This window comes from Coptis chinensis, chromosome 6, assembly GCF_015680905.1.
Source record: "Coptis chinensis isolate HL-2020 chromosome 6, ASM1568090v1, whole genome shotgun sequence".
In the NCBI taxonomy this organism is placed as follows: Eukaryota; Viridiplantae; Streptophyta; class Magnoliopsida; order Ranunculales; family Ranunculaceae; genus Coptis; species Coptis chinensis.
In genome coordinates this window covers 3,172,754-3,199,727 of record NC_141461.1, presented here as the reverse complement: position 1 = coordinate 3,199,727, position 26,974 = coordinate 3,172,754, and the positions used below count along the sequence as shown (strand labels likewise).

The window sequence follows — 26,974 nt, the reverse complement described above, 5'->3', positions numbered from 1 at the left end:
ATCGTTTGGAGCAAAAAATCACTCAGCTTTGTAAAGCTGAGTCCAATGGCATTGTATCTCTGCAAAAGTAGAGTGAAACATAGTACAAAATATCAGGATATGAGTATTTATCGATATTTAATTTCTGGATATGTATCGTGGATATATCTTCTTCTTTGGAGATATTTGACATTGTTTCATATGCAAATATCGTGAATATATCTAAAATATCGAAAATATCGTAGATATTGTAGATATTTCTTGATATATCATGATACATTATTTATATTTATTTGAAATATAATAGTAAATATTAAATAAAATTGTTATATACACAAAATATCGCCAAATATCTTCAAATATCCCAAAATATCGCAAATATTATCGAAATATCACCGATAGTTGCAGTCGTATATATCTATGAACATATCGTGAATTCGTGATATTTATATATCTTTATTTGAAATCTGGATAGATATCTCCAAATATCGCGATATTTTGTACCATGGAGTGAAAACAGGCGAAAGTCACTCTCTATCTAGATATTACCTTGTAATATATACACACAAAACTTGTTTCACTTTTCACTTTTTCAGACTCAATCCCGGCCCAAAAACACCCTCTCACCAACTCCAACTCCAACTCCAACTCCAAACAAGTTTTAAACAACCCTTAATACTCAAACAAGTTTTAAACATGAGAATCATGAGTTGGTACAGGAGAGCGAAGCTTGGAATCACCTCATTTCACAATCTCACTAATTCAACGTCTCAACTTCATCGTAAGATTCCTACTTTTAGTTTTCCAAGATTTAAAACAAACTCCACAACTCCAACTCCAACTCCAACTCCACAGCAACAAACCACAAACATCAGAATCACCTCATCTCACAATCTCACTAATTCAACTACTAAACTTTATGGTAAGACTATTAATCCTACTTGTAAGCCTCCTACTTCTGCGATTGCGGTTGGTTTTTGGATTGTGGTTGTTGCTTCTGGGATTGTGGTTGTTGGTTCTGGGATTGGTACTCTATATTATATGTTTTGTTATCATGGTATGCATATTGTAAATGTTCCGTTTACAAATCGGAAATGTCTCATTATGTCAACTATGATGCAGAAACGACTAGGAGATTTTATGGTGGAAGGATATAAGACTGAATATGAAGGAAAACTCTTAGATGAGAAGGATCCTCATAGTGTGAGGGCAAAGTTGATACTGAAAAATATTATTCAAGGATTAGAAAGACAGGTGAAGTGTAATCCAAATAGTAATGTTTCGGGGTATTATTATGATGGATTTAATTGGAATATATTAGTAGTGGATGACTTTATTATAGCAGCGCACACCATCACTGGTGGAACTATTTTCATTAGTGTAGGAATGCTACGAGCGTTTACCGATGGTGAAGTGGCAGCAGTCATTTCCCATGAAGTTGGGCATAATGTTGCTCGACATACTGTTGAAGTCCCACACCCTAACCTAAATAGATGTAAGAGAGAATTGGAAGCAGATTACATTGGGCTACTATTGATGGCTTCAGCAGGATATAATCCTCGAATTGCAGTAGAACTTTTGAAGAAAACCAATTTGAGTACTCCTGATTGTTCAAAAGGATGTCATGAACATCAATTTGTTGAGGAACGAGCAAACTCCTTGGCTCAAGCTCATGTCATGGAACAAGCACTCACCATATACAAGGAAGTAAGTCCAGTCAATTAGAGTCGTGGTCGGAGTATTTTGGTAACTTGGTTTTCAAACGTAAAGCCTGAGATATAGAAATGAATAGGACGGATTGCAATAAAATGAAGACGAATGTAGACGAGGGATATCTTTTTACCAGAGCATCATCTTCAAAGTGTATTTTTTTTTTCGATAGGATATTTTCAAAGTTAAGGATGAGGTTTACAAGCTATGGTTGAAGGTTTACAAATGGGGATGTGATACAAGTTATGGTTGGGAAATGAAGTGTTTAAAGTACAGTGCTTTCTGTCTCCCTGGTGGACAGATTTTGAAGTTCACAGGATTGCTCCAAACACACACTGGTTTCAATGCCTCTCCTTTTCCCATCATGTGGGTTTCATGTTGTTATATTATCAACAAATCTCTCTGCTCTAAGAAGTTAGAGCACACACGCTGGCACGTACAATTGCATACACACATGAAGCAGAAGGTGCAAATCTCCATCCGTACATATATCAGTGGTGTACATGGGTAAAATGACCTGCAATCCTGGTATTTCTTCAGCAGTCTCTGACAGAAAGTATTGGAACATATTTTTTTTTTCAGGAAGGAGGACCCATTGGCCTAATTAAAAGTGGAGATGTCATCACCATCGATGTTCAAAATAGAAGAATGGATGTTCAGTTGACTGAGGAAGAGATTACCAAGCATAGAGAGAAATGGACTCCGCCTCGGTGCAAAGCTGACAGGGGAGTCTTATACAAGGTTTTGTAAGCAGTTTATTCCTTTGATGCATATGTTATATGTAGATTCAAATGTTCAAAGAACGTGCAAACGGCTCCAAGGTGTTGTGTAACCAATGAGTAGAACAAAGAGAGAGATAGAGCGGGTGCCTGCTTTTCTTACATGCAAGAACACTTATTGGGCAGGTCCTGCAGCTCTTGTTGGTAATTTTGCATGCAGATTAAAAATGTATTTAGTAACTGCAGCTTTAAGTAACTAAGGTAGATTCAGTCGGAGCGGTGCCATCTTGTAGCCTTGACTTTATTCAACAACCATCTGTTTATAACCCATTTACTCTATATTAAAAGATTTCGTCATTGCCTTCCGCATCAAGCTGTTAAGTTTTCAAATATGGTTGGGAACTCAACACCTTGAGTCCTTGATGGAATTGACCAGACCTGTTTTGTTTTCTTAAATTCAGTGAAGTTGTTCAAAAACATTTATCTTCTATTTGAGTGTGGTTCCAAACCATTTCTCTCTTAGGTGATCTGGTAATTCAGTAACTATGCTTATAGCTAAAATTCAAAAACTAGTAGCCCGGCTTTGTATTCAAGTATTCAACTATTGGATTATAAATGTTTTTATCAGTGTGACCATCAGCAGTCGTCTTCAAGCTCCTCACCCTTACCATAGTTTGATCTTGACCTGCCCAATCTTTGGTGCTACCATTGGCATCACCATCCTCATCATCTGATCCTTATTGTCTTGAAAGTTGTCTACCATTTTTTCACCATCCACGTCATTATAGTTATGAGGGAGTAATATTCACATCTAATGAATATCAGGCGCGCGTCCAGCATAAGCAGAAATATCCTACTAACCTCATGTCATCGTCCTCCGAGCTCACTTCACAAGCAACTCGCCTCATGTAGGTGGTCTACTTTAGCTCATACTACAAGCAACGACATCATCATCCGATCTAAGATGTTTGTCCTACTAGCTCGCTCCAGAGTGATGCAGGTTGAACGGACGATCTCACGCAGAACGCTTCATCTTATGACATCATCCCTTGCCCAGATGCAATCATTACTAGGGTCATACTTATACAACCCCTTACCACAATATACGAACTACTGCAACCACTCCCCATCATTACGAAATTCCTACTAACTCTAGTCCTACACGCATCTTTGATCTCAACCACATATCTGTGCTTGTCAGTACACGTATTGCGCAGATCTACATGCTCAACAACTATAAATACCACATGCATGAACTACGCCAAACCTGATTCAACTCTCTCCTCAGAAATGAGAGCTTGATACGTAGGTAGTTCGCTCATAACGAACTCGGTCTTTTCAATCCACTAACCCCTTCTCCTCCACCTTAATCCTATTTGTAAAGCTCAAACTAAATAACACATTTACATTGGCGCCGTCTGTGATTTCGATTTCTTGAGAAACCAATTTTCACAAACCATCCAATAAGAAAAACCCTCAAGCCCATGAAGCATGGCAAGCCTCGAAGCTCAAATACAGAGTCTAGCAAATCAACTGGGTACAATGAACAAGCACATCACTCTACTCAGGCAGGAAAATGTCGCTTTGCGAGCACAAGTGGACGCGCAAAACCCAAATGGTGCCATGGCAGAAGACGGTATCAACGAAGTTAATCAGTAGATTAACGAACTGTCGCAAAGAATCGATCAGAGTGCAATCAAGAAGGACGCCACTCAGATCGTTCAAAAAATGCTAAAGACGTATCGTGCGTCCCCCTTCACCGCTTAGGTACTTAGTGAACCCTCCCCTCCGGATTTCATCCAACCACGCTTTGCAATGTACGAAGACAGCACATGTCCCGGTCAACACGTAGCTCGTTACATTCAAAGCCTCGCACTTTATAGTGCCCAGGAGTTCGACCATCTCCACTGTCGTCTGTTTCCTACAAGCCTTAAGGATGGAGCTCTCGATTGGTTCTTCTCACTCGAGCCAGACTCAATAAAGAGCTTCAAGAGTCTCACCGATCTGTTCGCTAGCCAGTATGTCCACATTCGGCATAAAAAAGCCGACCTAGATTCACTTTTCCAGCTCTCACTGGGCAAAGATGAAGACATCTGCGCCTTTTTAGGTCGGTTCAAAACTGAACTATTATGCATGGAGAGCAACCTGAAAGAGTCATTTGCCACATTGGCATTCACCAATGCCTGCCGTGTACGCAAAACATCGCTCTCCAGATCACTCTTGAAAGAACGTCCAGAAAATTTGTCTGAGCTGTATTCTCGAGTAGACAAATATATCAAGCTGCAAGAAAGCCTGAAACGTGAAGGCCTAACAGAAGAACATCAAGTGGCGGCGATCTCTGATGACGCCCCACCTTCAAAAAAGCGACCCAGACAACAATGACAGAAGTCTGGAAACAGAACGAACAACAACCGTTTTGTTTGTACTTTCCCCGATCTCCCTAGTTACATACTTGAGAAGATCAAGAAAGTCGCCGTTATCGACCTTTAACGGAGGATCGGCCAGGCAAACCCTACTGTGCCTTCCATAGAGCAAAGTGTCACGACACCAACGAGTGTTGGGGGCTCAAGCACTACCTCCAAGACCTCGTTGAGTCAGGACATATCAAACATTATACCAATATCGCTGATGGCGACTTACGCCATAAGTTCATGGCTCGCAGAGAGCGTAGCAGATCTCTAGCTCGCCACAATAGTCAAGCTCGCTCCCATAGCAGAGGACGTCCCAGTGACCGCTCCCGTCATGACCTTCGTCAACACTCATCTGACAGAGACAACGACAGGACGATCAACATGATCACATTTCAAGACGATTCGGTGACGTCCACCAGGGAAAAAAGGAGACGAGTAGGTGCTATCCAGGAAGTCTACCAATTCTCCTCCCATGCCGCACCTGTCCCACGCACTTCAAGTCGCAATTCAGGCGACATAACTTTCACTGAGGCCGACCTCAACAAGGTTTGCCTCCCCCACAATGATGCCTTAGTGGTCCACGTCAAAATCAGCGGCTGGACAGTTAAGCGCGTCTTGATAGACCCAGGTAGCTCATACGACATCTTGTTCTATCAGACCATCAAAGAGATAAACCTACCCAAGTCAGGCTTCATAGATCCAATCTCGATCCCCTCTCAATGGATTCAATGGGTCTCGCGCTGATCCGATTGGCGATATCATACTCCCCGTCTTCGTTGGATCCAAGGAGGACAAAGTTAGCATCAACACGCGTTTTAGTGTTCTAGAGGTCCGCTCGTCCTATAATGCCATCTTAGGACGTCAATGGATCCACAAAATGCAAACGATACCATCCACACTCCATCAGGTACTCCGCTTTCCCAGCCCCAGAGGTATGATGGAGCTTCGTAGCAACTAGCTCGAGACTTACAACTGCAATCGATCCTCTCAATGAACAAGACCGCTGGGGCTTCACTCAAACTAAAGGGAGAGCTCGCCAGCACCAAGATGGCAGAAGACTTCATTGCTGAGGTCAAAACCAAAATGCCAAAGGAGAACGCTGGGGGCTTTGTTAAAAAGGTCCTTCCACAAGTCAAGACCCCAAAGGTCGCCCCAGCTCCTGTCGTCAAGACCCCAAAGATCGTCCCAGCTATTGCCGTCAAGACCCCAGAGGCCGCCCCAACCCCTGTTGTCATGACCACAGAGGTCGTTCCAGCCCTTGTTGTCGTAACCACAGAGGTCGTACCAACTCCTGTTGCCAAGATCTCCATTCCTAAGGATGAGAAAACATCACCCGAGCCCAGATCTACTAAGGTCGCTTCAGCTTCTAAAGCAGCAGTTCAGCCTGAAGAAAATGAGAAAGTCAACCTAGGAACTGAAGACGATCCTAAGTTTGTCTATGTAGGGGCTAACCTTGACCCTACCCTCAAAGCCCAACTTATAAATTTTTTATCATTAAATAAAGACGTTTTCGCTTTGTCGTATATCGATGTACCTGGTATAGATCCTAGTATTGCATGTTATAACTTAAATGTCAACTCTAATGCTAAGCCAGTTCGTCAGCGACTTAAGAAACTATCTCTTAGATTTCAAAAGCAATTAATGAGGAAGTCGACAAACTCAAAAAGTAGGCTTCATCAATGTGCAATATGTTTGATGAGAGCATCTGTCATCTTTTCTTGCATTGCTCTTTTACTCTTGAGGCATGGGCACAACTGCTACAGCCAATGGTTATAGTCTTTCCACTACCAGCACAAGTTGATTAAGTACACGAATTCTTAACCTTATGCCCAAAGAGAAGATCAGAGAGCTTTGGGAACAAGATATGGCGTCTCTTACCGTATGCAACCATGTGGGTGTTGTGGAAAACGAGAAATAACCGTATTTTCAGGGGTAAAGCATTATCAGTTTGGAGTATTGTGTTAGAGATCAAAAAGTTGTTATGGCATTGGTTGTCTACTACTCAACAAAGAAGGAACTACAGGTTTAAGGATCTGATATTAGAATGGAGTCTTGTGATATTTGGAGATCGATAAAGTGTTATCGGTGATCACTTTGCATGAGGATAGTTGGTATTCTTTTCTCTTTTTTCATTTTCTGTCTTTGTAACCAGGTGAAGTTCTCACTCACTTTTTTCTTCTATGTAATGTAATGTAATGTATCTTACACTTTTCTCTCAATAAAGTCTGCTTATCCCAAAAAAAAAAAAAAAAAAAAAAGTGTGAAAAAGTGGCGTGTTGTAATCCCATATTTATTTGAGGTTTTTGGGGAAAATATTCACGTCCTAACAGTTAAGGGGCAAAGGACTACAACCACCATTGTTTTCAAAACCTTAATGGATTTTCTCTTTGCCATTCTAAATCAACAATATGTACATGACAAAAATAAAAAAGACTGGCGAAGGTAATTATTTAACTGAAGGATAGTTTCAAACTGTTACTGATACTTGGCTTCTCTTTTCCATGTCCAATCCACTCTAATTTCTCAAAGGCAATCAATTTGAAAATTATGCACTAAATAAACCCATACAATAAGTATACCCAGGGAATACAACAAATCTCAGTTAGATCAACGTGTGGCTATTTACATTGAATTACTCCTACAGAACAAGATCTATAGACACTGATGAGTGAAGATTAATTCATTTATTCGGGTGATAAAGGCAAAGCTTTCAGTCGTTTCAGAGCCTTAAGCATGTGGAAAAACCAGCTCTGATCAGGAATACAGTCTCAGGCGCGTTGTTATTGGCTCACGACAAATGGGGCAAGTCGAGACGGTGATACTACATTCCTTGCAAGTCTGTGAAAACATATCGAGAAAAGATAAGTGACTGATTAAGTATATGCTTCAAGTCTACTCAATGAAGTTTTTTTATTTTTCAAAGCTTCTAGAGTTGGAAAATGCATGAGCATTGACTTGGAACTTGTACTAACTACTAACTATATCTAACCAATATTTTTTTTTGGCTTGGTTCAAATGAAAAAAGTGTATTAGAGAATTTGGAACCCAGCTACAGGTAGAAAAACTGTGACCCCATCCCACTACGCACCTACAATTACTAACTATACCTAACCAAAATAATCTCACGCATGCATGTATATAACTGAAATATGAACTGTAGATGAATACTCTGATGAAATGAAATCACATTGACAAATGAAAAGATGAAGATCAAGAAAGAACAAATTTAGTTTGTTAATCACATTTTGAATTTCATTTTACGTTTATGTTCATAAAAGTTTTTGGTCAACGCTTATAATTACCCTGTTGTTGGTTTTGTCCATCTGATTGAATGTTGGAAAAGAAAATAGACATGTGACTCATATAACAGTTTGTCAATAGATAACGATTGGATTTATTGATCGACACAATCAATAATTCCACGTCCACCCTGGACTTTACTAGCCATATCACATTTTATATGCTGATATCAAAGAAAGTATTTTGGAAATGCTTACCAGGTGACCGCATCCAAATGCCATGTCCTTGGGGTTTGTCAAGCAAATGGGACAGACCTTGAAAATGACAAGCAAAGAATCTCAGCACCATAAACTGATAACTATACAAAGTTGCAGCTCACAAGAGAAAAATTACCTGCTCCACGGGAGCCATATCAACGACTGGTTGGAAGCTTGTCATGGGCGGGTACATATTGACTGCATTATCGTGATCAATCACTTCAGGTGGAGGAGGAAGTGGCGTAGTATGTGGTAGTCCTACATTATCACTTCTGCATGGATGTCATATCATGAGTGTCAGTGACCTTGAGTGGCACTCTGTTAAAACTAACCATGTTTACAAAGATGGAGCCTTACTCCAATATATTGAGCCTCTGTGTAGCTTTGTATTGAATAGGTATTTCCATGAGCGCTGCAAGAGCAAATTCTGATTCCTTTTTCGACGTATCTTTGTTCTCAGACATGATCTTCGTAAAGTTGACAAACTGCAGAATTACTGTTTTATCTTAGATATACTGAATCTTGAAAGGTTATTACTGCAGTCTACACAGATGACATTGTAATCAAGGGTAGTTGTACCAATGGCACATCTATTCTTTATGGCCTGTTTTAATCTTGTAACAGCAGTGGTCACTTTACTTCTACCTGAGGTAATACACATACATCCGAGACAATATAAGAAGTAGAACCGTTGATGTATCAGGAAATCTGGCATACCTGGAAGTTATCAAAAGCTCGGTATGGAATGTTATCATCAAATTGATGCATAGCATCCCAAGGTCCATCCCCCACGCCAACCAAAATTATTGAGAGAGGATAATGGCTGGATGAAAGAAGAATTCAGGACATGAGATCAGGGGAATCACAATTTGGGTGCAAACTGGAAAAGATTAAATGAATCATTTACCTAGCAGCAACTATAGAATTTATAGTTGCTTGTTCTTGGTGACTGACCCTTCCTGGTGGAGTATCTGGATTCCTTGTAACCTATAAGTTGGCAATTTAGAACTTATAGTTAAGCTCCCAGCATTTCATGGACATAAAAGATGAAAAACAGTGCCATAAATAAAGTTTCTGAACCTGTCCATCAGCAATAATAACAAGGACGTGATATTGCCCGCTGCTTTTCTCCACAATGTCAATTGCTGCATCAATGACAGGTGCAAATGAGGTTGGCCCTGCATATAAGAAAGTGAAGATAGTAGACAATTATAGGATATCAGATTTTTTTTGTAATTACAACTTCATTTCTGTATTGTGTGAAATAAGATGATAACTTTTCTATCAATGGAAGAAAGACCATTCACAACAAATGGGGCAGCAATAATCATAAAATGAGGGAGTTGATATTTGTGGTACATAACCAAAAAAGATTAGTAACAAAAGGAAAGGAGAGAATAAATCAACGTCTATGAGCACTGTTACTAGTTCACTCCATCATAAAAGGTAATACACACTATTGTATTATTTACCCAAACCAAAAAAGAGAAGGAGCAGGTACAGAAGTTAGAACAAAATAGTCATTCACTTCACCCTTTTCAGATTATTAACATTCTAAATCTTTGCAGTTGGGAGTAAAAACAAAAGGTGTTTTGTCCAAATCCATTTTCTATAACGCAGATGCTTTGGTGTTTCCAAAGGTGCACCATTAAACACAAACTTGTAACACTACAACAAAAAATTATATCACATCAGTTTCTGTGGCTAGATTTCTAACTGACTAAAAACAACTAACCAAATGAATTCACCAAGATGAGGATAAGATATATCTACCAAACCTGACAGCTTCAAATGAGGAACAATCTCCCGATATCGAAAAAGAACCTCCTCAAAACCATGACAATACCGGTTCTCAGCGAAAAATCTAAAGACAAATTTATCATGTGTTGACGCTACAAGAAGAAACGAATAATAAGAATGGTCGAATCAAGGGGTGAAAAAAGAAATTAGTTTATCTCACAAGAAAAACTAAGATGACACTAACCATCACCAAATCCAAAACATGGTATTAAGTTGTCTTCATCAAAAGGAGACAATGTACGCCCAATTATTGAAATTGCTTGTTCATATGGGTTAGGCGTGCTACCAATTGCATGAAGACTTCTCCTGTTGAAGGAATACTTGCCTACAATCAATAAAGGTAAAGTTTGTTCTCCACCCACTATAAAGTCATTTTAATGAACCTTTAACATTAGCGTGGCAACAAAATTTTACAAAATATATCACCTGTCCACTCATTGCTCTTTGTAAAGTCTATACCAAGTATTAAGTTTGATGATTCCAGACCAGCATCCCTTAATGCTGAAATAACCTGAAAAAAATTAAAGAGTATAATGTTCTGCTTCTTTTCAGAAACAAAAGCTACCAACTATCTAACACTAAGAATTTGGACTGCAGTTTTAACATTATTCCAAAACCTCCATGAATGATCAGTTTTTTGTTGGTGAGATCCGACAAAATACATTCCTTTTTCTAGGATAATTAAGAAAAAGGAACTACTAATACCCATCAGCAAAAACTGCAGAGCACATTCTTCCAAATGTTCAATCAAATATAGATAGGTCCTGATTGTCATAAAAAATTGTAATGATAAGTACCTGATCAAGGGAGCTATAGTTATCATCTATACGTTGCTGTTGATGCTTATTTCGGTTACGAGGATCCATGTCACTAGGGCGTGGATCATGTCGATGATGAGTATCCATAGAACTTTGGGCCTGAAAAGAAGGTTGCTGGTGAGTGTTTACATCACATGGTCTATCATCCATATCATCCATCGATTCTGTGTTCCCCATAGATAAGTGTTCTTCTTTCTTTCTGAAACAAAATCATACTTACATATTCTCAACGAAGCAATTAAATGAGAAGTTTTATATTTCAATCTGAAATGGATAATTTTGCAATTATCTTCTGAAACAATTTATCCCACTGTAGTCTTTATCGTTTTGGCTGTTAAATAGAGTCTGGCATCCAATTCAGCTGCCATGGTAGTCAAAATTGGATTGCACTAACAAACTAACCATCCCAACCTCCTAATTGGCATACTAAACTTTGTATTGAAATAACAAATATTTTACATTTATTGAATAAGAATTTAAGGTACCCATCAAATACAGAAACCAGAAACATATAATCTCTCTGACAAAAGTTTTGTAAATAACAAAAAGAATTCTAACTTGATGCAAAAAGTAATACAGAAACCAGGTTGGTAAACAAAGACTTTATTAATTGCAAGAATTTTACTATGTAACTGACAGAAACAGAGGAAGAAATTAAAGTTATGTTACCTGATAAGAAGTGGAATATGCAGAGATTATGAATGTGAGTTGTGGAGATTCAAGTGGAGTCTCTTTCTGGTGTTGTTGGTTCTTCTTTTTCGTTTGAATAGTTTAACAACGTGATGAGTGCTATCCAAACTTCAGAGTCAAGAAAAGTCCAAATTAGTTGGCCATGTTTCATGCGTACAAGTAACAAAAAAACCAAAAAAAAGTAAGCATTGAATAGTTCATGTGTCCCATTATTTCTGTCCCTCGAGAAGTACTGTTGTTGGTTCAGTGTAACATTTTAGCCTGGGTGGTGGCATTGGTTCAGAATTTTTAATTTATAATTAGTCTATATGAAATCATTTGATTAATGTGCAAGTAATATATATTGTAAAGAATATCTGGAAACCATTATTAAATAATACATTGTTGGTGCCTTCTCTACAAGTACATTATAAGGTCATTCACCTGCACAACACGACTCATTGTTTCTACAATATATTATAGACAACATAAAAGTTCAAAGTTTGGCCCTGTGGAAGGAAATCTTGGCTCTGCTACCACAATGTGTTGGAAGTTTCGTACGCAGCTATATTAATCGAACTGCATTGTCGCCGATCAAGAACTTAACATGGAGGAGGAAGCACCCTTGGACGCGTCACTCCAACTCTATCACCTCTGCATATAAATGAGAGGGCTTATTGAGCAAAACATCCTTATATTTTCAGTAGCACTAGGTTGTTATTTACAAACTACTTAACAGAAATGTGAGCCTTACTCCACTGTACTGATATTTTTTGTGAATTTGTACTGAAGTGGAATTTCCATAAGAGCAGAAAGGGCGAATGCTGCTTCCTTCTTCCCCACATTATTGTTTTCAGACATGATTTTTGTGAAATTGACAAACTGCGCAGCGAGAAATGTTTCTGAGATATTGGATCTGGAAGTACTGTTTTGTGGTCTAAAGTCCATGGCATTATAATCGCAAGCATATTACTATAGGCTAGATAATGAAGTTGCAAAATCAGATTATAGCATTTGTGTGTCACAATCAAAATGAGTTTTCTCATAGATCGAAATGCAAAGATTACAAGTGATTTGGAAAGAACTTTTTACCCATAAAAATGGAAGGGGCTGGGAATCCTGGGATGACGCACGACAAGTAATGATTCCATTTACTAATTGTATGAGTATGATTCAGCAAGTCCTAGCTAGAGTATGACCAAGTTATTTTAAAAACCTCGAGAAAAACCTTGTGTTTTCTTGTATACGAACAAATGAACAATTGTCTATGAACTAGCTAGATGTGGCCTGGTTCTTTAGAGGTTGAAGCTAAAATGAGGGAGTACTCTTTACATGATTCGCAAAATTGTCTGGCTGTCCAAGCTAGGTATATAATTGTCCGTATATCAAGATAATTTGGCATACCTGGAAGTTATCAAAAGCTCGGTCTGGAATGTTGTCGTCAAAATGCTGCATTGTATCCCAAGGTCCATCCCCCACGCCGATCAAAATTATTGAGAGAGGAAAACGGCTGTATGTAAGAGCTAAGAAGGATTGAGGAAACTCATAGTATAAATTCTTCCTGAACTAGATGTTTGGGAATTTTTGTAAATCATTATTAGGCGTCACTGAAAAATATGGGTGTTTTACCTAGCAGCAACTATAGAATTCACGGTTGCTTGTTCTTGGCGACTTAACCTCCCAGCTGGAATATCTGAACTCCTTGTGACCTATGAGTAGTTGATTTGGAAAAGTTCATCAGTAAAAGTCTACAGCAATATCGATCTGGACATGTTCAAGGATATAAAAACTGAGTTCTAGCTACGAATTTAAGAAAATATGTGAACCTGCCCATCAGCAATAATAACAAGAACATGGTACTGCCAATTGCTTCTCTCCACAATGTCAACTGATGCATCAATAATAGGTGCAAATGAGGTTGGCCCTGGTTATAATAAAATACACAGTTATGTGGGATCTGAAGATCAGTTTGTTTGTGTTTGCAGATCTACACAGTTTAGGGTATTAATTCGGTATGTGGCGTTCTGTCTCCAACGCTTGCCTGTATTAAAATGGTTGACAGTTTGCAAAATAGCACCATTAAGTAAAGACTTGCGTCAGAAGTATGAAATAAAGACGCGTTTGTATATATGACCACCTCCTCTCAAGTGACAAAAATGATCAAACAGAAGTCTACCAGGAAAAGAAGCTATATCCTACACACCTGCCAGTTTCAAATTAGGAACAATCTCCCGATATCGTTCAAGAACCTCCTCAAAACCATTACAGTACCGTTGATTGGGGAGAAAGCTGAAAACAGAATCATCGTGCGTCGACACTAAGATAAGAGAAAAAAGTAATTCAGAATTGCAGGCCAAAAGAACATGTGACCACACACACAGAGAAAGTAGTTAATCTTTTTGGAAAGCCGGTAGATAACACTAACCATCACCAAATCCAAAACAAGGTATCAAATTGTCTTCATCAAAAGCAGCTAATGTCCGACCAATAATTGAAATAGCTTGCTGATATGGATTAGGCCTGGTACCAATTGCATGAAGATTTCTCCCAGTAAATGAATGCTTGCCTGCACCCAATATATATAAAGATGATTAAAGTTTGTTTCTCCACTTAAAAAATGAAGCCATGCATGCATTTATTATTTATTATGTGCCAATATTATTCTAAATTTACCTGTCCACTCGTTGCTCTTCGTAAAGTCGATACCAAGGATTAAGTTTGATGTTTCAAGGCCAGCATCTCTCAGGGCAACAGTCACCTGGGAAATACCGAATATAATAAGTAAACTTTCATGAATAGCAAAATTTGTACGGCTGAGAGAGTAACGGTAAAAGCATTTCAGATGGTCCTAATAAGCAAAACAATTTCCCCCAAGGAAGGGGCATTCTGCCAATACGCTCACAGGCAAGGCAAATTGCACTGACTGTACTAAATGAGAGGTTTACCCAGAGCAAGTGCTTCCCCATGCAACTTCTAAAACAATATTGCACCGAATTGTTTCGGCTTTAATAATTTAGCAGTTGATAAGTTGAATAATATACATAAGAAAATTAGAGCATCGGTAAGTACCTCATTAAGGGTTCTATAATTGTCACCTATGCATTGTGGCTTATTCCTATTTCGCGAATGAGGACCTGAAGAGCTCTCATCATGTAAAGAAGGTTGCTGAATGTCCACATCATGTGATGTATCCTCCATGGACCCTGTGTTCCCCATAGATATGTGTCTTTTTTTTCCTTCTGAAACAGAATTATGCGTAATGGATTTACATAACCTATGAAATTCGACAGGAAAAAAAAGTGCTACGCAAAAATAGATATGGATTAAATTTTGACAATGTTAACTATAGGGGTCTTGTTCTTTTGGCTTTTAAACAGACGTTAAGATCTAAGTTTTTGAGTTTCCATGTGAACCAAAAGTGAACTGTAGTAACTAATAACATTCGAATAATTATCACCTCCTAATTTGCATATGTGAACTCTTGGAGGACTCGGACTTTGATTAGGCACAAATTATAATATGTATAAACAAAATGATTTATCTGGAACCAAACAATATTATCAAATTGCAACCTAGCCAGCTATAACTACGATACAATTAGTGAAAGTTTGAATTCGAAAAGGCTATCTCTTGATTCAACTTTTAAATGGTTTTGTTTAAATGTCGTCAGAGTGCATCCCATACAGTGCTGTCTACCAAACATGTTATCCTCGATCGATAGGTAATCCTAGAAGACCAAAACATAATTAATAAAAGTCAGTATTTAGCATTCAAAAACTAATAAAAGTCAGTATTTAGCATTCAAAAACTAAAACACCCATGAAAGTAGGCAGAGAGTGCGTGTTAAAGGTCAGTTTATGTACTCAGTGTAAGTGTGTAACGCCGGCCAGAAATGAAGAGGCTTCAAGTATTCACAAAAACATAGACTGAAGGGTCAGCAGGATACTTGAAAAAACATGGAAAGTAAGAATGTTTGTACCAAGAAAACAAGTCGATAGTTGCAGTACTTGAACATTAATTAAGTGGACTTAACTCACGTAAGTAGTTCAGTAGAAGAGCAGAACAAAAAGATGAAAGTATACCTGATGATATATGATTTAGTTTGCAAATATGTCTCACTTCACTTCTGTTGTTGACTCATGAAATTGGTTTATGTAGTTGATTGTTTGTCCTAGGCGTGGTGGCCGGCACTAATCTTGGCCATTGGGAAGTCCTAGTAGAAACTTCCCATGAGGGACGAACGATATTTTCAAGAAACAACTTGTTAGGAAAAAACCTTAAGGAAATTTCACATTAATATTATAAAATTTGGAAATATTACCCAATTGATGATGATATTCATTCAATATTCAATTGGATATTCTGTTCAGTTGAGCGCAAGTTTGCTATTGTCACAAAATGTTAGTGATATGAATAAAATTTGCTCAACAAAAAGAAGACATTATGTGACGGATAGGCCTTTAGGCGAAAAATGGATACATACATGTAGATAGGCAAAAAAAATGATCACGTACATATCAGTAAAATAAAATGCAAAAATATAAGTAAAATATGGATGTGTAGGTACAAGCATTTTCTGACTGACAATATCTACTGAATTGTATGATCATGGGAATAACAAACCTCTATGTGGTTGAGGTTGGTAAATTGCTAAGTACCACGTTGGGTGGTAAAGAGGGCGTCACCCCACAACATGAACCCAATCTCACAACTCAAACGCCTGGGATATAGTCGTTCGTAGCACCACACTTTTTTTTTTTTTTGGTAATCTTTCGGTACTCGTTCATCATTTCTTTGCTAGATCAATATAAGGGGTAATTTCCTGGATCAGACGTTGAATAAAATCCAGAAATTTTGTACAGTTATTTTGTTTAGAAAAGAAAAGCAGAACATTAGAAATGTTACAAGCATAGGATAGGTGATAAAACAAAATTACAAAACGTTGAAATTTTTGCTGGAGTGCAAACTGAACCACTCGGACATTGTGTAGTAATTAACCACAGATAAAATGAAACCACCAGCTGAAATGTCTAGCTAGGTAGTAAATAATCGACAATAACATCGCATATAAGTGAAGATCTAGCAAAACTTAACCACAATAAAGAATAGTACGAAGTTTTTATACTTTTCATATCAATTTTAATCATGCAACTCATTCCGACTTCTGACTCTAAGCCGCTCTTCATCTCCTTAGAGCAGGCGTCATTTGACTCCGCTGGCCTTTCCTTCTTCTCACATCTTAGATCAAGTCGAAGATTCTCATTGGATTTTATCTCATTGAAGGGGAAAACCCACTCATTCCAATTTTCACGTTTTCGAATGTTTCTACCCTGGAAACAAAAATAGTAATTTTACTGACTGTGACTGATCCCTGAAGTGTGAACTGATCCAATTACAAAGACCAAAATGATCGAGCATATAGACAAAAAACACGTACCCCTAGTTCGACATATTGCGAGCCTCGCAAAACTCTGAGTATCAAGTCGTTGTCTCCAGTCAAGCATTTTATCTATGACAAAAAAAAACACAAAAAAACATAAACAGGAGCGTAGGCCGGTTGTGGCTAAACTTGGCAGTAACACTAAATTTTTTAACCAAACCACACGCAAAACCAAAAAAATACCAACCAATTTAAGGAGAAACATCAAATATTGGACATCAATTGACAGCCCATGCGATTTTCTCAAACTGCACCACTAAAGCCCATCTTAAAAGCCCAAACCCATGCGGTTTTTTAGAAACCTCCTGCTGTGTCGCACATCAACTTTCTTCTTTTTTCTCTTTCCAAATCTCTCACGCGGTTTTGTGATTAAAACCCACACTCTAGCCCAAGCCCATGCGGTGTTAAAAAAATCACGCGATTTTTCCAAAACCAAAACCACGAGAGATTTGATACAGCACCAAAGTTGGAACCAAATTTTGGCCGATTTGGTGTTTGATTTAGTTTTTTTTTGTGTTTTCATCAACATGTGTCTCTCCTGAAGATAAAAAAAACACCAAATTTACAGAAATTTAGTGTTTGATGTTAGGATAGTATCTCACCTAAAGATACTCTTAATTCCATACGCTCAAAGCCCAATAATTCATATATCCGATCAAAATTTGTTAGCAAATTAACGGATAATTTAACACCTGGACGGACAATTATGAATTTATGATATAGCAACGAAGTAGAGAAATAGAGTAGCAATACAAGAATAAAAAGATTATCCCACAAGTGTGAGGGAACAAATCCAATTAATGCTGACAAAATTGCAAAAAAATTTATTCACTGCTCTTCTGTTCATACTTTTCTAGCCAAATGAACTCTTTTATTCCACATTTCATTATAGCATGTTGTTCTTTAATTGACACTACAAGCACTTGAGAATGTGTTGATGGTGAAGTTATCCTTGTCATTTTGGCAATATCAAAGGTGTAGGTTAATAAAATCTACAGTTAATAAAATGCTCAATTCAGCGTAATCCATAAGTAATAAATAAAGTATCAAGTATTGTAAAAATCATACCGAGGGGAAATTTGCGATTAGATTAACTGACACCCATCCAAAAGCATTCATACACTCTCTCAGATAATTGTCGGACTTCAAATTCTCAACACTGTGTATAGGAAATATAGATAGTATACTTGAGACGCATAGTATCACTCAAGTACAAGGAATACTTGATGAATAACGTATCAAACCTGAAGTAGTATTCAATCTGGTCTTTAATGTCATCGCCGGAGTTTATACTCTACATCTTGCAAATTACTTGGGTGGGGAGTCTGTGGAACGAATGCTACTCCTCCTATAGTATTCATGAAGCAGGGCACTTTAGTATGTAACACTTAAACTACACACCTCCGAACGTGGTGAGCATTAACATTAGAGGAAATTATAAAAATTTATTATCAATCTAGGAATGAAGACCAATACAAAAAAAATTGCATTACCTTGGAAGTAAGGATTGACGTTATGCCCAACCGGCATATCATAACCTGGATAATGGATCCAATGAGGAGCAGAAAAAGGAATAGGCGGAAAAGGCACATTGGTATCCAGAGGATGATTGTTCATGAATGCAAAATGAGGGTGTAGATATGGAGAATGTGGTGGCAGAGGCAACAGTCCATGAAATCCAAAATGATCATAGACATATCCAGGCATATGGCTCTGCCAATTCACAGGAGCTGGTGGGGCATTCCTATTAAAATTCCTGTCATTATATATCCGTTGTTGGTGACCCTTATTTGAGTATCTTTGCTTCTAATGATAACCAGAATTGTACGATGAATTGTGGGTTGGTCTTGGTCTATGTCCAGGTGGATTACTTAAAGAATGCTTCTGTGCACCAAAATCTCTACCAAAACTATTTTGTTTCTCTGTGTTAGGCTGAGGGGTCATCACGATTCTTATCGCGTGTAGCTCCCTCAGTTTCCTGCAATTTGTATCCTAATCACCCAAAGAAAAATCATTGGGAAAAAACAAAAACTATTAAAATTAAACCTTAGGGGTGTTTGGATCCTATTTATTTATTGCTAAAAAGTATTTGTTAGTGAAAAAAAAAAAAAATTTTTTTTTTAAATAAATGTGTTTGGTCTCTATTTAAAAAAATAATAATAATTAGGTAAAACTTGTTTTTCAAGTTAAAAAACTATTTTTTTTTTTGGGAAACACTTTTGGCTATTGCCTGTATATTTGAACTTTGAAAAAAAATTCAAAATTCTGTTTTTTGGGTTTTTTGGGCTCTTGACCGGTGTGGCCGTTTTCGTTTTGGGACTTAAACGGCCAAACGTTTGGGAATTAATTCAAAACGAAATGCGTTAAGTTTAAGGGGTTTGAATTCAATTTTTTGGAGACCAATGGCAGACTTATAATAATTGTTTTTTTTTAGATTTTTTGAAACCAATGGCATAGTAATAATTATTTTTTTTGTGGGAGTCCGCCCAATACAAATTGGTGTCCGGCAGTAATAGGACCCATATTTTTTCATAAAAATGCTTTTTAAGAAAAAATAATTTTTTGAAAAAATGAGACTCAAACACCCATTACAATTTTTAGAAGAAACAGTTCAAAACAACCCTATTAAACGAAATAAATCACAAACAACCCTATTAAACAAAATAAATCACAATAAAGTTAATATAATAGAAACACATCAATCCAGTAAACAAACCTGAGATGAAGACAAAGCAGCAAAAATCTCTTTCAAAACCGCCAGTGCATCATCCACAATAGCACGATTTTCACTATTTGTTTCGACATTGCGGGAACAGTCCATTAAAGCTTCTCCTAATGCATCCTATCACACCCAAAACGATAAAATTGAAATAGGAAAAACCTAATGTTATTTTCACTCAAACATAAAAAACCTACTTTACATAAATATTTGGTTTTTTAATTTTATTTGAGAACTTTAAATCTTGGGCTTTGAGACAAACCTGAATAGAGCATGGTTCCTTGGAAGCATCAGAAAGAGATGACAAAAGGACAACCCACAACAGCTGTTGGTGGTGGGCTGTTGGAAGATTCATTGAGTTTCTTCCATGGGTTTTGTTGGCCACCGGCCTCTTCGACAAACTTCATCAGTACTACTCTTCACACCTTGTTTCACTTCTCCTTTTCCTTCTTCATGAAATCTGTTAATACTGTTATGTTTATCTTGAAACACTTTACTACTATCCATTATCGCTTCTCTCCTTTGCTCTACCACTTTTGTTATTACTACTTCACTAATATTGTTATTTTTTACTGAAGCACAAGGAGAGAAGGGAGAAGAATCAAAGGTTATAGTTTGGGTCATAGTGACTGCGTGCGGAAACTCAGCTCGATCATCTTTTAGTAAATGTGATATGAGTTTGACGGATAATAGGATACTAATCCTACTTTTAAGCGTATCTCCTGCATCTCGGAAAATATTATCTGCTTTGTCCTTTTTGAAGTCCAAGCTAAGCGATATATTTTTAATTTATGTTGTAGGCATAACAAACCTGGGTAAACAACTGTTTGCCAAAGCATTGATAGACTGCTGCTCAGTCTAGAAATTTATGTTCTTTTTATTTGATCAAGTTAACTACAATTAAAATTGTTCAAGAAAAGTAGTAACATAAAAAAAAATGTCTATTGACTGTACACTTCACAATTGCAAATATATTCCATTGATATCAAAATGTGATTTTACAGCCAAAATTCAGGGTCCTTCCCTCTGAAAAATGAACAAAGAGATGAAATTTGGAGTTGAGGCCTAAAATGGAAAAAAGACAAACAACAGAAATGATACACAAGCTAAATTACATTTATAACAATTTAGAATTAGGAATGGAAGCATATGTGACCAAAAAATACCTAAGAACAGCAGACAATGCTTAAGCAATGGCTGCCGTAACTGTCTCTACCTCTGTGGGTCGCCACACACTCTTTTGAACACACAACAATCCCTCTTTGTCCTTGGAGAATGTCAACCGTATCTCCCACTGCATGGACTTTGCCATACTCTCCACCTCGCTAATAGTTTCAACATTGTCACGCACAATCAACTTTCCTTCTGGCCTCAATATCCGATCGACCTCAGCAATCACAGACACTAGGTTGCACCTGCAACAAGAAAACTATTCATAAACAAGAGTCGAACTGGAGGAGATAAAGAACTGATACTGCAACTGTAAGAAAATGAAAATTTTTCCTTTGCTGAAGTCAAAACGTGAAAACTGGACTAAGATAGGAGTATAGGACAACAAACCTCTTTTTGATCTTGGAGAAAATATGGTCCGCATGTAGAAGGTCGTAGGACCTAGGATAGGTGCTAAAAGATTCACACCAGTCATGATACATACCGAACATACCCCGTTCGTAAATTATGGGCAATGTATCTGGAGAATCAATAGGCACCACATTCATGACCCACACATTTAAGTCTTTCAGAGCTGCAGCAAAACTGCAAAAAAAAAGTTCAAAATGAACATGAAAGACTAGTGAAAATTAGAAGAGTGATTATACATGTATTTCACTTGTTTTATTCTTATTAGTAAATTATACGCATGTTGATTACCAAAAAGAAAACTACAAAATGTTTCAATTTTGACACAAAACACAGTGAAACAAAGATATGATAGTAAAGCAATTGCTTAACCATCCAATGCATAACAAGATATTGTCACTATAAATCCATCTGCTTACCCTCCATAAACAGATCTCATGTCCATAACATTCCTCACTTTAGACCAGCTAATTCCCATCCCATTCAGATATGACTTGCTCACAACACGTTTCCAATGCTCGTAATCTGCCGCGAAATCTTCTGGGGCTGCTTTGCCGTAAACACCAACCTGGGAACTCTTCAGCCAATAAGGCACCTTTTCCGCCCTTGCAGACCATTGTTCTGGCCACTGAGATCCCCGCTCAGATGCATCAACTGGGATCTTGTGCATACATGCCTCCAGTGGCACATTCCTACGACGATAAATAATCACGTGTCAGGAAGCTTAGCTCAATGAGTTCTAACTGGGCTAGAAACCTATCAAACGAGGACACTGAATCGCCTTTATTTTTAACACGCGTATAGCTCACCAGGTCAAACATATAAAACTACACATAAAAAAAAAAAAAAAAAAAAAAAAACAAAAACATACCAGGCTGCATTTGCATCAGCAGAGTCTTTGCACAGTGGAGGTTCATTTTCTGCTCTTTGCTCGTAGCATTCATTTGAAGTGGGTTTCCTGAATATAGCAGCACCTACTTGGTTTACTGTATCATTTTTAATCACTACTAGTTCCCAGCACATCTTCTTCATTAGTGCAGACATGGCTGCATCAATTTTGCAGAACAGAGTTAGCGATCTATCAATTCCCTATTCAAAACAGACAACTAGTAACGTAATATACCTGTCCAGATTTCAACATCTTCTGCCAGCTTCTGGTATACTGGAGTAGCAGACCACACGAAGTAACCACCAGGTCGCAAAACCCGGTTCAACTCTAAAAGAAGTTTGCCACCTGCATACTCAAATCCCAATGAGTTCCAGAACAGAAGAGCAGTTATACTAAATAACATCACCAGAAAGCCATTGCAAGATAGAAATACCTTCAATGTGCCACGGTACCCTACAGCGCACAGTGGACAAGATCAAAGACCCTGCCAGGATACGGTAATCTCTTAGTCCCCATGACGGCTGATATAGCTGGTATTCCCCTTTCGAGTGCAAATTGCACTTGAGCTTCATGTTCATCCTTAGGAGCAAATGACATCGTAAGCACATCTCTGTCAAAAAGAAATCCTCCAAAACTAGCGACGCCACATCCAACATCCAATATAACACGGGTCCGTTTGCCCCAAGCTATGTCAGAGACAGACTACAAACGAGACCAAATATAGTCATGTTGCATATAAATATAAGTAAAGACATTTTCTAGCAGTATTTCTTAATAAGAGAATCTTTGGGGTTTCCCCACATATTAGTCAGAAATGGGAAGCAGATTGTTAGAAAGAGAAATAAATTAATAGAAGGTTGGTTAAATAATAAAAATATAAACATATATCTATATATCTATAGAAAAAAAATGGTAAACAAGAACTTGACAGTGATCACACTTTTTTTAAACTTATTTTATTTAATTAAGTGTTTACAAATTAAGTTCAACTATCATAGCAAAAATTAAGTTCAACTATCATAGCAATGATTTAAGTCCATATTTTTCTAGACAAACCCATGCCTAGCACAACGATATGTAATCAAATTTCAAACACAGGAAATAATTCACTGTGGAAATTTCCCAGTAACAGGATACCCAAATCTAGATTTACAAAAACTTTCCTTAGTTTTTACACACTGAAGCAGCGATGGAACTTGACATCAGGAAAGTATAAAATGCAAGAACATGTGATGATCCCAAACATAATAATATAGAGGCTATAATTTGAATTACATTTCTAGTCCTACAAAACATGACTAGGATGAAATAAGTTTAATAAATTGGAAACAAGTAGCAAGTGAGCATAGGAAATATGACCAAGTATTAATTAGAGATTTTTCTAAAACAGAAACAAGGAATTAAGGAAGCAGTTTTTTCAAAGCAGTGTATAAACAAGAACTCACATCCTGGATGAAATCAATGTAATGCAGAGCACCATTCTTGAATTGAGTTCCACCACCAGGAAATGTAAGGTATTCACCAGAAACTTTTACCCAATTTTGGTGCCCCTTTACCTTCGCAAGCTTGGTATGAGGAATATTATTGTACCATATCTGCACAGGAGAGACAATAACAGATTATGGTTGACTGAAGAAATGAACAAAAGGACGTGAACTCCCAATTGGATGCAAAAAACATAGAAAATGGTTCACCTTCTCCCTGCTTGTAGGCCATTCAATTGGTTGTCTGTATCCTTCAGGTAGAGGGACAAGGCAAGTGGGACCTTCTTCAGGACAGTGCCTTTCTCGATGCTCATAGTGCTTGGTACTATGAAGCTTCCTAATAGCTTGCCAATTGTCAAGGCAAGGAATGTAATCTGGGCCAGCAGTTACATTGCAAACTTTCCATTTGTATCCACCCTGACTAGTTGCAGACTGTTGAGCTTGTTTTTCATTCTTTGACTCGTCTGCCTGAGTCGACCATTGCCCATTCTGAGTGGTGGTCTCCTTGAGGATTTCTGATTGTGCCCCATCAGGAAATACCTCTTTTGTGTTCTTGTCTTGGTTGTCCGTCTTATTCTCACTTCCGGACTTGTTTTCCTGGTTTTCCTCAACCTTCTCCTCTATCTGACCCTCCGCTTTATTGTCCTGCTTAGTTTCACCTGTCGTGTCCTCCAATTCTGCCTGCTTGATAGCATTCGAGTCTGCATCCTCTTTTTTCATTTCACCAGCCTCTGAATCGGAGTCTCCACCTTCTTTTGTTTCCCCGCCATCAGTCTTTCCATCCCCATCATTTTCAACCTCTTTCTGTGAATTATCATCAGACTCAGTCTTCTTATCCTCAGGCTTCTCATCCTGATTTTCTTCAATTTTATTCTCATTTGTCTGCTCAGGTTCCTTTTGGTTCTGCTGCACATCAGAGTTACCTTCATCCTCGGAAGCATTACTGTTGGAATTGGTATTGGAGTCTCCTTTCATTGCATCTTCTGGCAAATCTCCAGGATTATCTTCAAATTGCCGAGAATCAGTCTCGGCAACTTGATGTTTCACCTCTGCTTTGTTCTCCTCTTGAGTAGACACATCCGAGTTCTGCGTTGGAACTACAGATGTAGATGTCATCATCCAGACACCAACCAAGCAAAGTGCAACAAACACAACAATAGTGAGTGTCGAACAGTAGGACGAGGATTGCTTCCTACTGTCCCCTCTGGCATTTTTCCCAAATGCCATTTTTTTTTCTTCACATAAAAATACCCCTCAGGGATCTACCTGAACAAATCACAATAAAATCAAATTACATAAATTCAAAACCCTGGTCCCATTATCTTCCTTACTGAGCCTCGCTATCAAATTAAAGAATCAACAACATTTACAACATGATTCAACATGATTCAACTAGGTATTTAAGCAAACAAGAGTAAGTGTTTTACTGATTGAATCATCATCATCATCATCATCATCAGATCTATGTGAGATTTATACTAGAACGAGCTTAAAAAAACAAGAAATGCAATGCAGAGATGAGGAATACAAATCAAAACAAAGCCAGATCTACATCGATTATAAACTAAACCATCCGAATATATAATGTAGATCTACATCAAATAGTGTGTTAAAAGATCTTATAAATTGAAATCAATGTGAAGAAGAATCAAGTTTACCTCCTAATCTCCTCAAAGAATAGAACAGAGAGAGAAATGAAATGAAATGAAATGAAAGATGATATAATAAGAGAGATTTTATTTGATTATTTATATTATAGAAAGGCCAGGAAGGCATGCCGTGATATACTGAGTGAAAGCTTTGACTGGATTGAGATTTGAGAGTGTGAATGAATGAAAGCTTTTTTTGATGCCCATGTTATGATCTGTACTTTGTTACGCGGTCCCCATTATTAATTATGGACACAGTGTAATAATTTGCTTTACTACTAAGCCAACAAGAAACAAAAAAATAAATAAGAAGAAGAAAAATTAACTCTACCAACTTATATTAGACTAATAGACACTACCAACCTTGTTACTTTTCTTGGATTGAAATGTGATCAAATATACATATCATATCGTTTTGGGGGTGGGAAGGTGTTATTAATTAAGAGATAGTTTACAGTGGTTAAGATGTCAGTGCCTTTTTTTTTTTTTTTTTTTTGATAGTGAAGTTAAGATGTCAGTGCCAAAAAAAAGTATACCGACACTGATCTTTTTATTTTTATTGTATATTAAGCAAGGCCCCAAAATATCGAATTTGTAAATATTTCGATGTACTTAAAAACTAATATATATATCGAATATATATATTTTTTTGTGACCCGTCCAAACTATCTAAAATATCAAAAATATCAGTAAAAAAATATCATAAAATATCATAAATATTAGATATTCTGTGAGCGTGAGCGAACTCTTGAAGTCACTATTTAACACTCTCACAAAAAACCACTTCATACGTATCACTCTCTCATGTGTCTGTCCGTATCCCTAAATAACCTTACTTTGTGTCTGACCGTACCCCCCTCTTCTCTCATTTTTCCGCCTCCAATCTCTCTTCCAAACTGTTCTCACAATCTAAGAGTGATTTATACAGCCTCAATTTTCCTCTTTCACTTTTTCTCTCCCTCTCTCTTTTTTTCTCCTCCTTTCTTAACCAAACCCAACTCTCTCTCTCCCCACCACAAACTCATCTCTCTCTCTCCACCTCCCGGCCACCCCCCCGCTGCAGCTTATCTAGTTATATTAAAAAATGGTCAAAAAGTCAAATAATATATATTGTAAATAGCGTACATATCGGTTATATCGGCAATATAAAGTTTTATATCGAGAATTCCAATATATCTTGGGAAAAAAAGGATTCAATATTCGGTAGATATATATCAGATATATCAATATCAGTATACTAAAAAAAATTATATATATCGGCAATATATCGGTGATATTTTGGGCCTTAATCTTAAGCGGTTAAGATTTGTTTGTTTGTTTATTGTCTATCTCGATGCACAATCAACCGCGTGCATCCAAACGTCAATAACAGAAAATTTTTACCTTAAAACTTGCATTATGCACATCAGCACATGCAAGGTACATGGAATTAAATATACATAGGAAAATGAGATAAATACATGAATCTAATCTGGGTCGTTGGTGGCAGTAGGAACTAGGATAAGTCTGTCTATAGTCCGGAGAATGTGCCATGTGCCATGTGCCATGACGTTAAATTGTGTAGAGTGTAAACAATCACCGACTTTGCAAAGTCGCTCTCCCCTGAAACTTA

At 37.5% G+C, this 26,974-nt stretch overlaps 5 protein-coding genes and 1 long non-coding RNA gene across 13 annotated transcripts; 2 read left to right on the top strand and 4 right to left on the bottom strand.

Moving 5' to 3' along the window:
• The first annotated feature begins 579 nt into the window (after positions 1 to 579).
• Positions 580 to 2,896, top strand: LOC147490772 (mitochondrial metalloendopeptidase OMA1-like). Of its 2 annotated transcripts, none has more exons than XR_015199380.1 (2): positions 580 to 2,155; positions 2,272 to 2,896. XR_015199380.1 is itself a non-coding variant. In XM_086567071.1 (2 exons), the coding sequence occupies exons 1-2, from the start codon at positions 676 to 678 to the stop codon at positions 2,437 to 2,439; spliced, it is 1,179 nt and encodes a 392-aa protein (XP_086423197.1). In that variant the 5' UTR covers positions 586 to 675; the 3' UTR covers positions 2,440 to 2,896. The 2 variants fall into 2 exon arrangements, 1 of the variants encoding a protein (XP_086423197.1); XM_086567071.1 differs by having other exon boundaries at positions 586 to 1,686.
• A 1,327-nt stretch (positions 2,897 to 4,223) lies between these two features.
• Positions 4,224 to 4,790, top strand: LOC147490771 (uncharacterized). The gene has a single exon (XM_086567108.1). The coding sequence runs from the start codon at positions 4,224 to 4,226 to the stop codon at positions 4,788 to 4,790; it is 567 nt and encodes a 188-aa protein (XP_086423234.1).
• Positions 4,791 to 7,250: 2,460 nt separating this feature from the next.
• On the bottom strand, positions 7,251 to 11,753 carry LOC147490770 (E3 ubiquitin-protein ligase RGLG3-like). 2 transcript variants are annotated; one of them, XM_086567063.1, is made up of 12 exons: positions 11,604 to 11,753; positions 10,914 to 11,133; positions 10,543 to 10,627; positions 10,301 to 10,441; positions 10,095 to 10,208; positions 9,397 to 9,494; positions 9,224 to 9,303; positions 9,034 to 9,139; positions 8,674 to 8,801; positions 8,453 to 8,588; positions 8,317 to 8,373; positions 7,251 to 7,657 (listed from the first exon to the last, which is right to left on the bottom strand). In XM_086567063.1, exons 2-12 carry the CDS (start codon positions 11,109 to 11,111, stop codon positions 7,574 to 7,576), a joined length of 1,227 nt encoding a protein of 408 aa, XP_086423189.1. In that variant the 5' UTR covers positions 11,112 to 11,133; positions 11,604 to 11,753; the 3' UTR covers positions 7,251 to 7,573. The 2 variants fall into 2 exon arrangements, with proteins under 2 accessions (XP_086423189.1, XP_086423190.1); XM_086567064.1 differs by having other exon boundaries at positions 10,914 to 11,033.
• A 188-nt stretch (positions 11,754 to 11,941) lies between these two features.
• LOC147490769 (E3 ubiquitin-protein ligase RGLG3-like) lies at positions 11,942 to 16,032 on the bottom strand. Of its 6 annotated transcripts, XM_086567065.1 has the most exons (11): positions 15,686 to 15,871; positions 14,673 to 14,842; positions 14,277 to 14,361; positions 14,029 to 14,169; positions 13,807 to 13,920; positions 13,597 to 13,644; positions 13,430 to 13,491; positions 13,233 to 13,312; positions 13,008 to 13,113; positions 12,358 to 12,485; positions 11,942 to 12,257 (listed from the first exon to the last, which is right to left on the bottom strand). In XM_086567065.1, the coding sequence occupies exons 2-11, from the start codon at positions 14,817 to 14,819 to the stop codon at positions 12,206 to 12,208; spliced, it is 963 nt and encodes a 320-aa protein (XP_086423191.1). In that variant the 5' UTR covers positions 14,820 to 14,842; positions 15,686 to 15,871; the 3' UTR covers positions 11,942 to 12,205. The 6 variants fall into 6 exon arrangements, with proteins under 6 accessions (XP_086423191.1, XP_086423192.1, XP_086423194.1 ...); XM_086567066.1 differs by lacking the exon at positions 13,597 to 13,644 and having other exon boundaries at positions 13,430 to 13,527; positions 15,686 to 16,032; XM_086567068.1 differs by lacking the exon at positions 12,358 to 12,485.
• A 651-nt stretch (positions 16,033 to 16,683) lies between these two features.
• On the bottom strand, positions 16,684 to 20,250 carry LOC147490768 (uncharacterized). Its single transcript, XR_015199379.1, has 7 exons — positions 20,025 to 20,250; positions 19,760 to 19,885; positions 18,537 to 18,581; positions 18,288 to 18,391; positions 18,112 to 18,202; positions 17,041 to 17,112; positions 16,684 to 16,933 (listed from the first exon to the last, which is right to left on the bottom strand). It is a non-coding gene; the product is annotated as an uncharacterized LOC147490768 (long non-coding RNA).
• A 475-nt stretch (positions 20,251 to 20,725) lies between these two features.
• LOC147490767 (putative methyltransferase PMT26) lies at positions 20,726 to 25,769 on the bottom strand. The gene is given in 10 exon segments (XM_086567062.1): positions 20,726 to 21,177; positions 21,323 to 21,517; positions 21,760 to 22,032; positions 22,212 to 22,386; positions 22,464 to 22,574; positions 22,663 to 22,691; positions 22,693 to 22,931; positions 23,675 to 23,824; positions 23,924 to 24,979; positions 25,726 to 25,769. Coding segments are annotated over 9 exon segments (2,418 nt in total). The 5' UTR covers positions 24,941 to 24,979; positions 25,726 to 25,769; the 3' UTR covers positions 20,726 to 20,948.
• Positions 25,770 to 26,974: the final 1,205 nt, after the last annotated feature.